The sequence below is a fragment of the Halichoeres trimaculatus genome, unplaced genomic scaffold, assembly GCF_033239565.1.
Source record: "Halichoeres trimaculatus isolate MK-OKI-2021-1 unplaced genomic scaffold, fHalTri1.1 fHalTri1_scaffold_10, whole genome shotgun sequence".
NCBI lineage: Eukaryota > Metazoa > Chordata > Actinopteri > Labriformes > Labridae > Halichoeres > Halichoeres trimaculatus.
In genome coordinates, this window is record NW_027437187.1 from 32,853,114 (window position 1) to 32,870,740 (window position 17,627).

The 17,627-nt window shown below is 40.2% G+C and overlaps 1 protein-coding gene across 1 annotated transcript; it reads right to left on the reverse strand.

Annotated features, from left to right (window-relative positions):
• Positions 1-12,044: 12,044 nt before the first annotated feature.
• On the reverse strand, positions 12,045-13,744 carry LOC141796639 (hyaluronidase PH-20-like). The gene is made up of 3 exons (XM_074677866.1): positions 12,800-13,744; positions 12,599-12,688; positions 12,045-12,467 (listed from the first exon to the last, which is right to left on the reverse strand). The coding sequence occupies exons 1-3, from the start codon at positions 13,742-13,744 to the stop codon at positions 12,045-12,047; spliced, it is 1,458 nt and encodes a 485-aa protein (XP_074533967.1).
• Between the last annotated feature and the right edge of the window lie 3,883 nt (positions 13,745-17,627).

The window sequence follows — 17,627 nt, forward strand, 5'->3', positions numbered from 1 at the left end:
TGCTGCAGTGAACAGTGCTACAGTACAGGCGGACAGACCACGCTCTGAGGCGCTGAGGCTGTTATTGTGAAAGCAGCAGTTAACTGAAGGTTTCTGGTCTGATCCAGCACAGTCTGACCTCGACAGGACACTTCCTGTTCACAGCTGGTTTAATGAACAGCTGGCAGATCAGACAGGTGTTACTCATGGGTCCATTAACGACTGCTGGGTCATGATGGACACTTGAGCTAATGCTACTTCCCTCTTTCCCTTTATAATATTACTTTTACATGTGTTGTGCATTCAGTCAACTCTACAATGTGCAGTTTCTGTGCAGATGTGAAGCTCTTTTTAATACCTCTTTATGCCAATTCTGCTGGCTAATGCCATGATACCTGAGCTTTATCAACGGTTATGGAGATGGATGAGAGCAACAGACTCACTGAGACTAATTGTTTTCAATCAATTCATTTAAAGTCACAAGTTTTCTTAAACAGAGGAGTCTTTTCAATCAAGCAGCTCTCCCAACCTACCACGCCCAGCCTTCTCTCCACTTTCTATCAATCTTTCCTATCTCTCTTGAGTTTTCCTTTTCAATAATGGAAAAAGCAACCCAAAAATACACCACAATAGAGTGTAAAAAAAAAACATGGATGTCTTTGCAATGCTGCTGTTGTACCTTTAAAGGAGAATTAGTGCTGATACAAGAATGAAACAACACACATTTAAAGTCTTGCTCTTGCCTGCACTTCTGTCTTGAGTGTAGAAACAGAGTGCACTCCTTTGACGAGATCCTGAAGGCATTACTAGCAGATCACAGAGCAATCAAACATTAATTCAGGGGTTTCAGTATAATCTAGATTATTTTTATCACCAACCATAAAGTTGAAATAAACATAATATAAAGTGAAAACTGCAGTGACAAAAGTGAAATTAGATTATTGACATCATCCTGTCACATTGTTGTGGAGATTATGGCTGCCAAACAATGGCAGCTGTTAAAATTAGTTTATGACTTTTAGTCTGTTTTGCTAACATCTTAAGAATACCCACCTGTCAGTTAAGTTAGCCATGGCCCTTGAATTTGCCAAACAATACCAAATTTGTCATCCCAATATCACTCGACATAAAGGAATTTTGAATGATTTCACATCTCATGCCATGTGTTGGAATAACAAACCTATCGACAGACACCAAAACTGTTTTTGTCCCTGGCTGTAAACATTATTATTTCTCCTGTACAAAAGCTGTATTTAACATAGGCATTAATGGAGATCCCTGAGCTTTTGGAGTCCACCCAGTGGACACTCAAGGAACTGCAGTTCTTAGCACTTATATATTGGCTTCATATTTGTTTGTAATGTATATTTTTGGGGTTTTACACTTTTACTTGTAGGACAGGATAGGTTAGGTTAGGTTAGGTAAGGTTAAGATAGGATTGTGAATAGAGCAGAAAACCGGGAGAGAGTAGGGGGAATGGCACATTATTGCCGCGTTTCCACCAAGCAGTTCGGTTCAGTTCAGTTTGGCACGGTTTGGTACAGTTAAGCCTGATCCCGTTTGTGTTTCCACACCAAACTGTGCCCTCTCGTGGTAGGCGGCGTGTAAGCCAGATGCCAAAAACAGCAGCTGTTCAACAGTGTCATGACGCCACAGCAGTTTACTGCGCTAATAAATCCAATGAAGAAGAAAAACGTAACACAATAAACGAAGAGCATAGATGAAAGACATGCAGCATTTCGTCCTCTCTGTGATTGGCATGTAGCTCTTTGATACAAAGTGCAATCAAGCTTTGTTTCAGAGAAGGCTGTGTGCCGCCAGGAGAAATGCAGCTTCTGTCGGGGTAAGTGACGATTCTTTAGACCAATCAACGGTTTGCAGTGTTGTTGCTCCACCTTCCAAGAGCGGATCGGTTCAGTCTGGCACCCATACGAAAGGGTCCCAAAAAGTAGGACGGCTCGTCTCGGTTATTTGGGGATCTGTCACGGGATAAGTCAGTGGAAACTCCACAAAATGTGCGCCATACCAAGACGAACAGAACCGGTCTGCTTGGAGGAAACGCTGTTAAATGAACCCATGACTTAACTAGACCCAGTGCACCCCCTTCATGTTGTTAACATCACAGGTTGCTGCTCTGGTGCTGTGTGCTCAAGTTTTCAGTCATGTCAGGTTGTTTGCTGTGGGTACCAGCAGTTGCAACACAAGCAAGATGATATATTTGTTCAATTTATGGTGAATAGTCTATTTTCTAGGTGGAAAAAAGGTGTTGGGTATGTTTTTTCATATTTGATAAACAGGTTAAAATGAGCACTTTTTTTTTTTAGCATGCATTAATTTGTGTTTGCAAGTTGCTCCAGAACTTCTCCCAACACAGTCTGCAGAAATGTGATGAAGACAAAAAGTGATTCATCCGGCAGCTATCTTTCTTTACTGGATTCAGAAATGTGAATTATAACGTCTCATGCTGTATCATAAACTCTAAAGTGTAACTGGTGGATGGCTGTTTTCAAATGCATCTGCAAATGAAGACTTTTAGTTCAGAAACAGTTTTGTTCCTCACAGTCCTGCTGACGTTTTACTAAAGTGTGATTTTTAGATCTCGTTCTTTTTGATAATTGTATAACATTCTTGTCTAATTGTCTTCATCACAGAACCAAGAGTGGACCCTTTGTGCATCATCCACATTCTTCTCTAATCACCCGTTTGGCTTTGATTTGTGCTCTGGCACCAAACTTGCATGTTGAAGCCTTTTGTAAATGAGGCTGGCGGCCCCAGTCGCTGCTCCAGTAATTAGACATCCCCATTCATTCCCAAACAAAGGGGGCGACGGGTACACTGAAGCTCCGCTGCCCAACACGCTGCTCACTGACCTTCTCCAAAACGGTCTCAGGACTGTTTTCGGGGATGAGACGGACGTCCTGGGAGGGCTGGGATCTCTGCCCTTGGATTGGTGGCTGGGAGCCAGGCTGCCACAGAAACAAAACATCATCCTGGAGGGTACTGAAACTTTTTTTTTTATCCTCTTTCTGGATCAAAACAGACATGAATCAATCTCAGAATGAATCATAAAATCAAAAGTTAACAGCATCAGTCTACACATGTGAGTGTTTTTGTTATTTCTCACATAAAGAGACAGTCTGGATGGACAACACATGAGTTGATGAGCAACAGCTGCTTGTCTGGGACAGTTTTAGTCAACTAGAGATGCTTTTTCTATCTTACATCTGCTGCCAGTTTATTGAAACAACTTTGGGCACAGCTAGCGTTAATCCAGTGTTATACAACCATTCAGCAATAAATAAACCCAAAACTTGTCATGTTTGTGTCGGGTTCTGGCCTCACAGACCCAGTCGTCTGGTTAAAAACTGTTATATTTGCACGTCTTCAAAGCCAGACTTCTCCTTTAATTGCTGTTGAAAGCATTCATATTTTTTCCCATCTTTTTTTTTTTTTTTATACAAAAGCCCAACCTGTAAAAACATAAAGAATTGGTGCTGCCTTTTCTGGGCTCTTGGAGTCAATAAGAATCAAAATCTTCAAAACAAAACCAAACGAATAAACCATCTTTTAATTGCTGAACATATCGATATTTTCTTTCTGATTAAAATATTTATATAAGCCATTGTGGTCATGTGAACCCTCCCAGTGAAGACTTGTCTACACCTTTTCTTGTGGTGCAAAAGTGAAGCCAAAATACCATCCTGCTCTGGTGACCTCACTTGTTGCCAGGGTCTGAAAACTCCTAAACTACAAGTGAATTTTTCCTTTTTTTCCAGAGAAAGATACAAAAATAATAATAAAATGCAACAAAATAAAATAAAATAAAAATCCAAGGCAATTTTATCCATACTTCAAATTTGCATACACTTATACACATGACAATACATGCACACATATGTATATGTCACCGGCACCAGGTCTAGGGGAATCTGGGCCGACAGCAAAGGGTTAGCACAGGCAAGGGTGCACTGTGTAACCCAAAGTAATGTTTTAAAACACTGTGGATTAAGGAGAGACGAGGACATAGTTAGCTTCTTGCTCTGCCGTAGCTCATTTAATCTGAATAACTTCATAGAACTTTCTCATATTCCATGTTAATGATAAAAGACTCAAAAGCATCTAAATAAAACATAAAAAACATAAATAAATACATATACAAAACAAAATAGACACTCAACATTATAAAACTTGCTTTATACAAAAATAAATACAACCAAAGGTACAATAGTGCAAATAAATCTTACATACAACTCAAAAGCTGAACCGAAATGCTACCTTTTCCAAAATCACACTTTTTAGATCACACACATGCGTGCACACACATACACATACAATACAGTGTGGCATCTTGGCACAAACACGCTCCTGGCGAAAGTTACTGACAAAGAGCTAGCTTGTCTCTGTGCTGTCTACTCACTCACAAAGCTAATACAACAACACTCTACTTATCACTACACATGCCAAAATGTCACAAAACCTCATGTTACAACTTAACAATAGTTATCAAACACATTTTGTATCGGAAAACCCAGTTTTAAACGTACCTGTGGATTAAGAAAAGATGAGGACACGGTTAGCGTCTTGCTCTGCCGTAGCTCAATTAAGCTGAGCTGAGCATGAGCAGAACAAGCTACATAGTGTCCCCTGCAGCCACAACCGCGCTTTCTACTGACACTTTTAGGTAGATGTCATACTAAACAGTTTGAAATGTGATCAATCTGTTCATATATTTAACAAAAATAGGAGGTGTCTGTTTTGATACCAAGACTAAATAAATAGCATTTTACAACCAACTACATAAACACATAAACAAACATACACATTACCTTATTAACTGAAAAAAAAAAAAAAAAAAAAAAGTTACAAGATTAAGAAAAATTAAGATTTGGATAGTAATGGTTCGACTTGGAGGATTCTAAGTGCTTTAAATGTTTTATTTTTTTTTAATTAATGTTATAATTATCATTATATTATTACTATTATTATTCTTTTTGCATTGGATTTTTTTTTTTTAATATTCTATAAATGGCGGCCAAATTGAGTGCAACTTACCGAGTTTTCCTCTCAGGGTGAATTTAATTTTTTCCAGCTGCAAGTGCTTCATTATATCATTCAATAAAGCTTGATGAGCCACTTTAAATTTAACCAATGAAAAGTCAAAGATCACTCAAGTGGTTACGTTCCACAGCTGAACAATTCCACGTGGCAATAAAAACGGAGAAAATTTAACACCTATAGATAACTAAGCATGATATGAGCTACTGATGATAAAATAAAATAAAATGTGTTAAAATGTATTTGTTGCATATTTTGATGCTAACAGTGGAATAGTTTTACATCTGTTCACATAGGTGCAATCAAGGTGTTTGGCTTCACTTTGAAGAGCAGTTATGTCGTCCAACATTTCTTACAACCTTTTCTCTTGCTGCTGCATTCATCAAATGAAGAAATGATTGCAGCAGGTGATAGACAGACTGACACAGCTGTCTTTTTCTGTTTTATTCAGAGAAGAGCTGAAAATCCTTGACTGCAGACTCTGTCTCTCCTCCCTGCAGTGTGACTGTCCCTGCGTCTAACAGGCTCTGACTCTGCAGCAGCCTCTTGAGCCCGCAGGTGGTGAGTCTTAAAAGAGGCGGACTGTGGCTGCTGTCACAGAGCTGCAATGATCTGATTCCCCTCAGGCGCCTGCTGCTGCTGCTGCTGCTGCTGCTGCTGCTCTGTCCTCAAACTCCTCACATCCAATCTGCTTCTTCACGCACCGAGCTGGAACTGTGCAGAGTGAAGCGTCACAGTCTGCTGCTGGGTCACTCACAGGTTCCTTTTCAGGCCTGAACTTGATGTCAGAGGCTCATTTCTGCAGAGACCTGCTCAAAGGTTTTATGATGAGTTGACCTGAAAACTTTAGAGTTGAAAACACAGAGGTTTTACAGTCGCTACATCCAGCTGATGAAACGTCAGCCTCTATGATAAAACAGCTCCTGACAGCAGCATCCGGCCCTCAGGCGAGAACGTTAATGTATGCTTAACCCCTCTGAGAGAGATCATGGGGAAAGGTTTCAGATAATTATGATGAGAGAAGAGAATAGGCGAAGGATCTGAGAGCCCGCCCGACCAATTATCACCATGAAAGAGGCTTTGACGAAGAGTTTGAGTCAGCGTCCATAATGGATCTGCTCTGACAGAAAACAGAGGCTGGAATCGTTTGACAGATCGCAGCCCGGCTGTTGTTGCTGGGAGCGTATTTCTAATTGTGCTCCCCACACAGCACCAGGAGGAGTATGAGGAGAGGAGGGGAGGAAGGGGAGGTGTGGGGGTGAATTCCCTCAGTGCAGAATCAGTTTGGGCAGCGGGGCGTTCAGTCACAGCCGGTGACCTAGAAATGTTGCTGCTGCAATCCCCAACAAAAGAGGAGAACCGGGACAATACGGCTCTTATTCCCAGCAGATTATATATACAGCAGGAGGAGGACCGGGCCGAGCCGGGCCGGACTGAACCAAGAGCACGCAGGGTGACAGCTCCACCAGGAAGAGGCTGAGCCCTGAGGGAAATCAGCTGCAGGGGAAAGTTCAGCGGTTTATATCTTACTGAGGCCTGGAGGTGGAAATGCAGAAGGATGTGAGGAAAAAAAAGATGAGCAGGTTGAAGGAAGATGAAAAGAGGACAGGGAAGGTAGAGTCAGGGTGAGAAGGTCATTCGGGTAGACCTGATCCCTGCAGGGTGAAGATGTACGCTCTATCTCCCCCTGTTGCCCCATTTGCACATTAAAACTCACGCTGTTACTTTTTCCAGTGATGGGTCATCTAATTAACTACTATTTAAAAGGCTATAACGTTGTTACTGTTACCGACAGTAAAAGTAAAATGAGGTGCATTCCTCTATATCTGACCTGGTTCGCTCAGCCAGACACAAGAGAGAAGCTGCAAATAAAATGTGGGGAAAAGCAGCAGAGTAATAATGACTACAATTATGTTGACATGTTTTTAACAGAGAGCTGATGTTAAAGTAAACTTTTCATTCACAAATATCACACAGCTACTAGTGTGCGTCTGTGTAACCTGCAGTCAGAGAGGATCTCCTGTAGCGTCTTTGGATCAAACCAACTCCAGGGAGAGGGGTGGATGCTTTTTGAGGTTTGAATGTAAGGCACAAGTAAAGGACTTGAAAAACTATTAGAGATGAAAGGACCAAACTAAAAAAAATAGAACAGAATAGAATAGAATATACTTGATTTATTCCAGAGGGGAAATTCAGGAGGAGTCACAGAAACAAGAAAACAAAAGTAAGGAAGTGTATAGAAAGTGCAAAAAAGCTCCATAAGAAAATAGATGCTGACAGCTTGTCCATCATTGTCCAGTTCAGCCAGCCTCCACCTCCACAGGGTCCAGGACTGAGCTTCTTCAGCAGTCTGTTCAGTCTCTGTCTCCTGGATCCTGTCTGCTCACAGCAGGTGAAGCTCTTCCAATGTGGCGTTGGTGTCTGGTGTTAGCTCTGTTAGCCATGTCTGTGAATACCATGATGCTACTCTGCCATTTGGTATTCCCTCTGTTGCTGGATTAGCACAGCTAGCTTGTCCATCCTATTAGAGATAGATCTTACGTTCCTAATAACGATGGATGGAAGGACAGGTCCATGTCGTCACTTCTTAGCTCTCACCTGAGTATTAGCCAAGCGGCAACCTCCGGTCTGAGAATATGAGACAATGCTGAAGTGCTAAAATCTGCTGTTTCTCAAGTGTTTGCTTGAGGCTGGCTCCAGAAGTAGCGGAAGTCACATACACACCAAGCCAAAAAAAAGCCATTTTCAAAGCAGAAATTAACCTATTTACAGCCTGGTTCAAAAAACATCTCCTGTCTGAGTTGCTAATGTTACTACCGGCTCCCACTGTTCAGGGGTGAATTTTTTCTAACTCGGCCGTTCAGAGGATATTAAGATCGTGAGCTCCCCCAATAAGAGGCACAGCTGAGGTTCATGTGACGGCCGGCGCCCTATGGCAGTAGGTGAAGCCCTTGCCACTTCCAATATGGCCTCTATAGCCAATGTGCTTCATTTTCCGTTTCAGAAACAGATGGGTGATGTCGGCGAGACTACCTCCATGTTTTATACAGTCTATGGTATTAGCACATAGTCCTCACCTTCTTCTCCTCACCTTGTGGGAAACATCCGGCCTTGCACCAGTTAGCATTGACATGCTACAGGATGCTAACAGCTGATTTCACATGTAAACAATGCAACCATGCTTACATGTAGGATCTCCAGACAAACACAGGAGAAAAAATAGAAATGAGAGGGTAATAGGGGGAAATCAGAAGTCAGTAGTGGAGTGAGAGACAAGGTTAAAAAGTGGGGGAACCCCTCCTAAGTCAGGACAGTTGGCTTCCTCAGCCAGGAGCTACAAATTTAATATGTGAGTGCCAAGCGGTCTGTGGGGTTGAAACTGGTGTTTTCAGGATGGGAGCAAACAGACACCACTTCAACGTCATAGACGTAACACACTCAGAACTGAGACTCTCCAAAACCTGACTTTCCATCTTTGGAACTGTTCAGTTTCTGCTGCTCGCTCTGCACACTTTGTCTTTCTTACATCTCTTTTAGCAAATTGCTGTCAAATTGTCAGCAAATTCTTCATGAAACACTAATTTTCAGCCAAAAACCTAAGAGCAACTTGAGCGCCAGCTAAAGACAAACAGTAAATTGGTTGCTTAAACATCTGATGGAAAAGACAATTTTCAAAAACTGATACGACTGCCAGGAAGGAGGCCACACCATAAAGGTTAGGTGCTGTACTCTTTCCTCTCAGCTGTGACTCTTTCTGTCAAACTTTCCCGCTTGGAGACAGAGTAAAGAAGCAGGAAGAGAACTCAGACATGAAATATTCATCGGGCACACAACAGAGCGGCTGTTCCTCTGAGCCGCTCCGTCACTCACACACTGGATCCTTCTGAAAGAGCAGCTGATGCTGACGAGTCCTGAATATGGATGAGAGGACGTGAAATGATGTGTTGTGTCATAAAATCTCACTGTGCTGTGAAACTCATTGTTAAGTCACTCAGATGACTTAACAACGATTGTGTGTTTCAGGTTTGAGCTCGGCACATTCCAGACTGCAGAATGAGTTCACGATCAAAACACTTTTAACTCTGGAGCCAGAGGGAGCATCTTTCTGTCAGTTAATAACCAGAGAAAAACTAAAAATAAGCAGATCCACTGCTTAATTAGATTAGTTTTCAGGTGATTTATGAGCCTCAGAGTCTCTGTTGTCGTTGACGTTGACTCCAAACACTTCCGCCCTCCCTGTTTTGCAGAAAACTGAAAACTGTGCTTCTGAAATTAGAATAATCTCCTCCTCTGGCCGTGCTGCTGCAGAGCGCTCTGCACAGGACGTGTGTGTGTGTGTGTCTCTCAGATCTTGTGTGTGAAATCAGACGCAGCAGGACGATCACAGCCTGCCGCTGGAGGAGGAAAATGTTCCTGACAGCAGAACCGAAAACAGAAGAAGAAAATCCCTCCGCCTCAGGACACAGTCTGCGACACACTGAGAGTGTACAGCCCACATCGTGTCCCGCTCCACATACTGTAGGTTCATGTGTGAAGTGTGTGTGTGTGTTGTTCTGAGTCTCCTCAGTGTTGCATCAGTCACTGGCTGCTCTACAGAGGGATGTCTTCAGGTTTGGATGGATTAACTTCAACGACACACGCACCTTTAAAAAGAGTTTCACAGATTATGATTACAGCTTGAAATAACCTGTGTTTCTGGAGCACTTTCAAAATCCAAGTTACACATTTTAAAATATAAGACTCTAAATATTATCAGGGTTTTTTTTAACCTGCAGGGAAACCATGGTTTACTTTGCACAGCATATGAAGACACACGCACACATGGAGTCAGTTTGTGCAAATTAAAAACAGAGGAGACATTTTTATGAGTTGTGAGGATGTGAAGCCTTTAAAACAAAGCTCAGGGCAAAAAAATATTTGTTTATCCTTCCATCAGCTCCAGATTTTGTTTCCACAGCCTCCAAGTTTTCACTGTACTTTAGTGACTCAGTGATTCATGTAAAAAAGACGAGTGAATTTGTTTATTTGTCTCATTCTCTTTACAGTAAAATTTGGGCCTTTCAGTCTCAGTGAGGACAGATGGAGCTCTACCTCCCTCTGCAGGACAACAACCTGCAGTGCAGCTGGAGCTGATATGCGAGACAAAATGAACACATCTACAAGCTTTAACAGGTAGAAAACTTTGCGCTCACCCGAGGATTGTGTCGTTTATACTGACCAAAAAATGAACCAACTACTCGTTTTGTGCAAGAAAACAGCATCACAGCTTTACAGTGAACACGAGAGGAAGCAAATGTTATCAAAGTGTGACACTTGTGGACCCCTGCTGGCATGTCCTGTCAGTTTGTCTATTCCAAAAGAGGTAAAACAAAATGATGTATTTTTCTTTTAATCTGGAACATTTTGTTTTAAATTAGCAGAAAATTAAAAATGTGAAAAGGACGTCATGCAATATCAAGTAACTGTCCAACACAAATTTTTATTCACTTTTATTTTATCTTTTTGTTTTGTTTAAATGTTTTGTGAGGCATTAAAAGAAATAATTTTTCATGAATTACACAAAAAAAAAATACAGTTGAAATCTTTTTTTTATGAAGTTTTTATTGTTTTGTGTTGAATGCTTAGGCACATGTAGTCCACTGGAGTGAACATGCCAGTAACTTTCTGACCAAAATCAAATATTTAAAAAAAAAAAAAAAAACTCTTGTGAAAGAAAAAATAAAGGGGTTAAAAAAAACTCAGTTACTAACCAAGAGAAGTAATAAAAACTTTTAGAGATAAATTAAAAAAAATAGAAAAAGGAAAAAAAAAGATTCCTTAAAAAAAAGATTGGAACAAATTAAACACAAATACATAAATAATAAAAACAAGAATTTAAACAAAATAAAAAGACGTCATATTGATTGTTGTTGTAATTACTACATTTAATTTGATCCACAAAATTCACCAGACTACAAATTTGTTGGTGTAAAAGAAAAATATTGCCCATGATGCACTACAAAAACTGAAATCTTATCAAGTGTAAGTGTAGTATTTCAGTAAAAACTTGTCTTCAGACTTAATTTGAGCCACATCCACCTGACCAGTCTAGAAAAACTTCTTAATTCAAGATATTAAAAGACAAAAACGAGATCTGAATTGCTTTGATTATTTTGTACTCGTAACATCAATTCAGACCTCATTTTTGTCTTTTGATTACTTGAAATATATGTCTGGACTGGTCGGTCTGATGTGGCTCATATCAAGTATAATAAGACAATTTATCAAGAAATATATTTAAAAAAAACACTGCTTGGATTTATTTTTTGCAGTGTAATAAAATTTCTCTGATAAATTAGATAACCTTGAAAATACAGCACGGTTCAGTTTTTATTTTCTGGATATTTTGTAAAAATCAAGTTTGTTTTTTAATGATATTTGTGGATGTGAAATAAGATGTGTAGGAAAATAAATGTTGTTGAATTAATGATAAATGATTGGTCATATTAAAATCTCTAAGGTGTGGGCACAACTAAAAGTCTGATCGTAAAACTGCTCTTGAATAAAAAGCTCTGCTCAAGTAAGTTTAATTCAAACCATTTTATTAAACTCTTTTTGAGACTTCTTTTTGTAACAAGTTGTACATAAAAGAGATAAATAGACACATGAAATGCACGGACTTTTTACAACAATTTTACAATAAAATTATAGCTATGAAATAAGATAATGTGAAAAAAGAAAATACGTCAATGGGCTGGAAAGCTTCTCAGCAGGAAGACAGTTTTAACAGCAGAAAATGTAAATGTGAGGACTGTAAGACAGCAGGATCTGATTCTTTTTATAAAAAAACTTCCTGTTAAAGCACAGGCACAGAAAGAACAGTAAAAAGGGTGAAGTTAAAGATCAGTTTGTGCTTCAGTAACAACATGACGCCGGTCACGCTGGTAGGAAAATGAACCGTCTTCAGAATAAGACAGCTATGATCAAAATAACATCCTAAAATGAAAACTTTTTCACAGTCAGGAACTCCCCTAACTCCTTCCCATGATGACAAATGTCACACAGAGCAGTAAAACAGTCAACAGAAAGGGGCGTGGCCTCTCAGCACCTTGATTCCTCGTGGTTGCCACGGCGTCTGGGAGGAAGTTGATCTGCAGCACCGACCTGCACGGCGTCTTACTGTAACACATGCAGTCAAAGCTCCGGTCGAACGAGTTGATGTCATCCTGTGAGAGTTCACCTCTCACGGTCAGCGGGCCGCCGCGACGCTGCTGCTGGATCGTGTAACGGCGAGGATCAAGATGGAGGTAGACGTCCTCGTTCCAGTTCTTCCTTATGCAGCGACCTTGGCTTTGACACAGCGCTCTGCTGCAGAGCCGCGAGGCCGTGGTGACGTTCAGGATGTACGGGTTCATGACCTGTTCCAGGTGGCGCCGAGCGTCGTAGCAGGAGTCCTGCAGGGTGTTAAGAAAAGGGGGTTATCAATTTAAGTCAACTTTCAAGTAAATGAAATATTTTTGTCAAAAAGGAGACAAATGCATCATCAGATTCAAGTGTTTGCTGCGTTATGGTCGTCTGATTTTACCTCTGTGTCCGTGAGGTCCATGTCCCCCCAGGAAACAACTCCAGCAGCACCGAGAGCTGCAGCTTCTCCGATGGTGTTCACCAGATCAAACTACAAAGATTTAAGACGTTAGACAGTCAGAGCGGGAAAAAGTTGTCTGTTACAGGTGGTTCGTTGATAAAACTTAAAAATTCATCACTGGGTGGAAACAAAAGCTCTGACCTCTGACATGTAGTCATCAACGCTGTCTTTGTACACAGGGCGGATGTAGGCGTACACAGGCGTGGAGTGGTGGCCGTCTGGCAGCGTGGACACCCTCATGGCTTCCTGCATCCGGTGGCGTACGAACAGCCGAGCCTGCTGGGAGTCTCTGAGCACCAGCTCCAGGTAAATGGATGGAAACAGAGCTGTGGACTCCTCCCAGAGCCACGTCAGCTCGTCGTTTCTGTCCAGCTCGATGGGGGGACACTCTCCGGTGAATCCCAACATGTCCTGGTTGTAGTCGTAGTTGTAGCAGTCGGGGTAGAGGTAGTAACCCCAGAGTCTGTTGGGCCTCATCCTCTTCCCAATCCTGATGGATTTGAGGAAATACTTCTTAGCTCCTCGCTCAAACAGATTCTTGGCACGTGTTTCGACCCTGTCCAGGGACATGTTCGGGTTCTTTTCCTGGACTGTTTCGATGGAAATCTGTCGGTAGATGTCTTTGCTGCCCCAGTTCCTCGCCCACTGTGGCCTCCACTCCTCAAAGTCCAGCACAGCCAGGCCCGGCCCGTCTCGAGGGATGTAGAACTCGATGTCCTCCTCAGCCTGTTCGTGGTGCTCCTCCATGTCCACCAGGTGCGGCAGGCCTTCCTCGTAAACATCCCCGGTGTCTTCGTTGACATAGGGGAACGTGCCAAAGCGGTCGGTGTAGAATATGGAGATGCTCTGGTCTGTCGCCGTCTTCAGGGTGCTGCTGACGTAGTCAAAGTAGGAAAGGTCGAGGGGCATACCGAAGCGGGTTTCGCACAGCTCGGTCGGTGCGTTCCACATGAAGAGGAAGGGCTGTTCAGGGCTTATAGGAGGATCTGTCCACGGTAAGGCCCGGCTGGAGCCCAGCAGGGCCAACATGATGATGAGGATGATGAAGATTCTCTGTGTGTCATGGAGCAGTTTGACTGGGCCCATTTCTGAAACAGTTTACTGATCTGAGGAAGGAAACAAGCACGGTCAGAAGATTCAGGCTGGTACTCTGCTGCTCTTACTAATGAAGAAATGGCGACTCAGTTCAAATGTTTGTCACACTAATTTCAGTCAATTATCTTCCACTGAGACAATCATATAAAAACAGTCTTAATGAAACCCATTGGTTTCTGGAGAGACCTGAAAACGATGATAAATATTTGACAAACAGCTACACCTCCTCCATCTGTCAGTCAAATCAGTTGCTCCTCAAACCACATCTTCACTTCATATAATGATCAAAACAGACCAATAGAAATAATCCTTTCCCCCTGCAGTCCATAAACTTTGAGCTGTTTTTGAATACAGCCTCAAGTGGCCACTTAATGAACTGCAGTTTTTTTGCATTTAAAGCTTGGCTTCATTTTTTGACAGTTCAATTAGTTTGGTATGGAAACTTGTTTATGCCAGGAAAAAAAAAAAATTAGGAGACTTGACCTAAAAAAATAAATACATAAGTAAAAAGATAGTAAAGTAATATTTTTAAAATAAAGAAAAACATTTCTATTTGATATTTATTGTGATTTTTCAAGTAATTTCGTGATTCCTGCTGATTTTTTCTTTAATCCATTTTCAGTTATCATGAAATATGTTTATTTTACTGATCTATTTTTTTATTTTTTTATTTGATATTTAATGAGATCTCCCATTTACTTTTTAGAATTTTTTATATTTCTTTGAATTATCTATTTATTTATTAACTTATTTTATTATTTTTAAATCGTGCTTTTTTTCTTCTTTTTTTTTCCTTTTTTTTGTTTGTTTTTTGGGGGGTTATTTGTGTTTCTTTTTTTTCTTAATTATTTAGATTATTCATTTATTGGTATTAGGTCACCCCCCCCCCCCCCCCCCCTTTTGTGAAGAAATATTTTCCCTGTATTTCTTTTTATATGTTATTCTATTTATTGTTTATCTATGTATTTATTTTAATATTATGAGGTCAATTATTTTCTATTTATTCACTTAAATGATCTGTAGGTAATCTTTAGGTAGGAAGTGCTAAAGTTAGCATGAGGGTACTTTAAAAAAAATTAAATGGTGCATTTAAACCTTTAGGGTTCATGATAACCTTAAATATCCTATGTTAACCTTTATAAAGCTGTAATTCGTTTTAAAGTTTAAGGGCCTGTGTCCACTCCATTCCACAAATAAATTGAACACTCAAAGTCATGCATTCAGCTTTTTTGTTTCTTTCTTACTGTTTGGTTTTGTGTGTGTGTGTGTTTTGAGAATTCACCTCTACATATCCCTCTCTTCCTGCTGAAGAGTTCAGAGGAACCTTCAGATCAAGTTAAAACAAAGAGAAACTTCTTCAGCAGTGATTTAACACCACATGTCTTCACTTAAAAGAGATTTATGTGTTTTTCATATCCTGACGGAGAGAAGCTGACTCTATAATTGTCGAGGTATGAGGCATCAGCAGCCTCACTTCCCGTTCGCTGCAATAAACGTAGCTGTTAGGATTCTGAAGAAACTGTTTTTCTGCCTTAACTGACTGAAACTGGAACTGTTCAGGAGACAAAACCACAACAAGTGTGTTCTTTTAGAAAATCCTCTGCAGCTTCAGGAAGAAAACAAAGACAGAGTAGCATGCTGTGCTAATGTCAGTTAGCTAATGCTCATGTCTGATTAAAGTTACTCAAGTTTTCAGCACTGGTTGCTCAAGAGGCATTATAAAGCCTGAAGATGGAGCTCACCGTGTTGGAATAATTGTCTTTGACAGCTTTCTTAAACCTGTATGTATTTGTGTTTGTATTTTGCTATTTGTTTGTTTTACATTGGCTGCATTTTTTTAACTCTAGAGTTTATATTAAAAATATTTGTTCCACTTTTATAAGTATTTACACATATAACAAATTGGATAGATTATCTCAATTTTTAAGCTAGACAGGGAGAAAAAAAAGCATATTTTTGGGGTTTAAACTGAGCCTATGGTCAAAGGAAGTCAAAGCAGAACTGCACAAAGCTGCAGTTCCTTGAGTGTCCACTTGAGGGACCCCCCAAAAGCAAAGAATCCTCCATTGGATTCAGTGTTTAAATGCCCTTTTTAGCAAAATATGTTGAAATCTGGCTCAAAAAAGTGTTTTGGCCTCTTTAGCTCAGTGGTTCTCAAAGTGCGGGTTAAACCTCCTCTAAGGCTGGGAAACACTGATTGTTGGGTTGCAAAATGCCTTACAAATTCAAAAACTGTATACTTCATTCATCCTTGTATAAAAAGAAACAAAAATAGAGGTTTGGGTTCATATAAAACTTTGTGAAAAGAAAATGTGGGATCTGTTTTCAAAATGTGTTTTTTGCCGTTTTTTTTTTGCCAAGACCCGAAATAACGTAACAAGGATATCAACTAAACCAGGATTGGCAGATTCATTTAGAAAGGATAGTAAAACAAAAGCATAGGATTTCTCCACATCAGCAAAGTATCTTATGACGCTTTTTTGCTCATTTTTGTCTGTTTTGGAGTTGGCCTGTTGGTGGTATCCCTCAGGCAAAGGGTTGGCGGTCTCTAACACCGCCGTTTGAGGGTCAACCTCCCTGTTTACTTCTACAGAAACAATACAAAAAAAACCAAACAAAAACAAAATAAGTCTCAAAATGAATGAAAAGGAGCAGAGAGAAGAAAAAATCTTATGGTATCTGCCCCTTCACTCACACAATGATTAAATAAACACCTGATCAGATAACTAAAAATAAGGCTAGCATGCCTTTAGCTTTGCAAAAATAAGGAAATTCTTTTACAGAAAGACGATAGGCAAAGCAACCCTTAAGTCCAAATTTACATCAACAAAGGAAAACAGAATGAAAAGAAACACTTTCTTTTTCAATTCTCTTGAGTATTGTTGTTTAACTCCTCTTTATCTTGTTTTTGATCAAAGATGCTGACCTGAATCACCTGTGCTTGGCTTTTTGGGGGGATAAAAGCCCAACCTGAGCATTTCACTGTCTTTCTCTCATTCCACCAGGACTCATTTGTACAAATGATTTCACCAGAATAATTAACTATTTACATGCAGTGAGATGGTAGTTAGTAGTCCCTGCTCTTCCACATGCACAAGTGGAATGCCACAGCCTCTTCTGTTATGTGCATGCTTGAAAAGCCAGGACTAGAAGAGCAGTATGACCTGGTTTTTGAGGTTGCATGTCCTGTGAGGCCAACCTCTGGAGCAGGCGACCTGGTTCGAACCTGACGTGGCTCTTTCCCCAAGTTTCCTGCCCTGTTCTGACCAATAAATGCCTAAAAAAGCCAGAAAATAGCAGGCTCTTCAGATTGAAGGTGTGCCTATCATAAGACAGGGTCCCCGCGGATCCTTGAAAAGTCTTAAAAGGCATTGAATTCATAATTCTAAAAATAAGGCCTTAATTGGCATTAAAATGTCTTAAATCCAATTTTCAAAAGTCTTAAAAATTTAACCACATTAATAAGATTTATGTTGGATTGAATTAAAAAAATATTCAGCAAAATGTATCTATTTTTCAAAAAGAATTCACTGGTTTATTGTCATGGCAACATCGTGCAATCACAAAAGCAGAACTAACAAAGCAGTGGTGTGGCTGCACCAGGATCTTTCAGAGCAGACGCATGCCTCGGTTTTAACTACAGTGCCTGGAGAGGGAAAAAAAGGTGAAAAAATTAGGAAAAAAAATTAATACCAAAAGTGGCTTAGGAAAATTGATTATGGCAGCAAACTTGGAAATTAAATTTGAAATTAAATGACAGAAAACATGTAAAAATTCCAAAAATGTTTCTGACAGTGGTCAAAAAAAAAAAAATAATGGGGGCAAAATAGGAATAAAGGTATAAAAACAGGCTTAAAAAGATAAAAAATGGTCC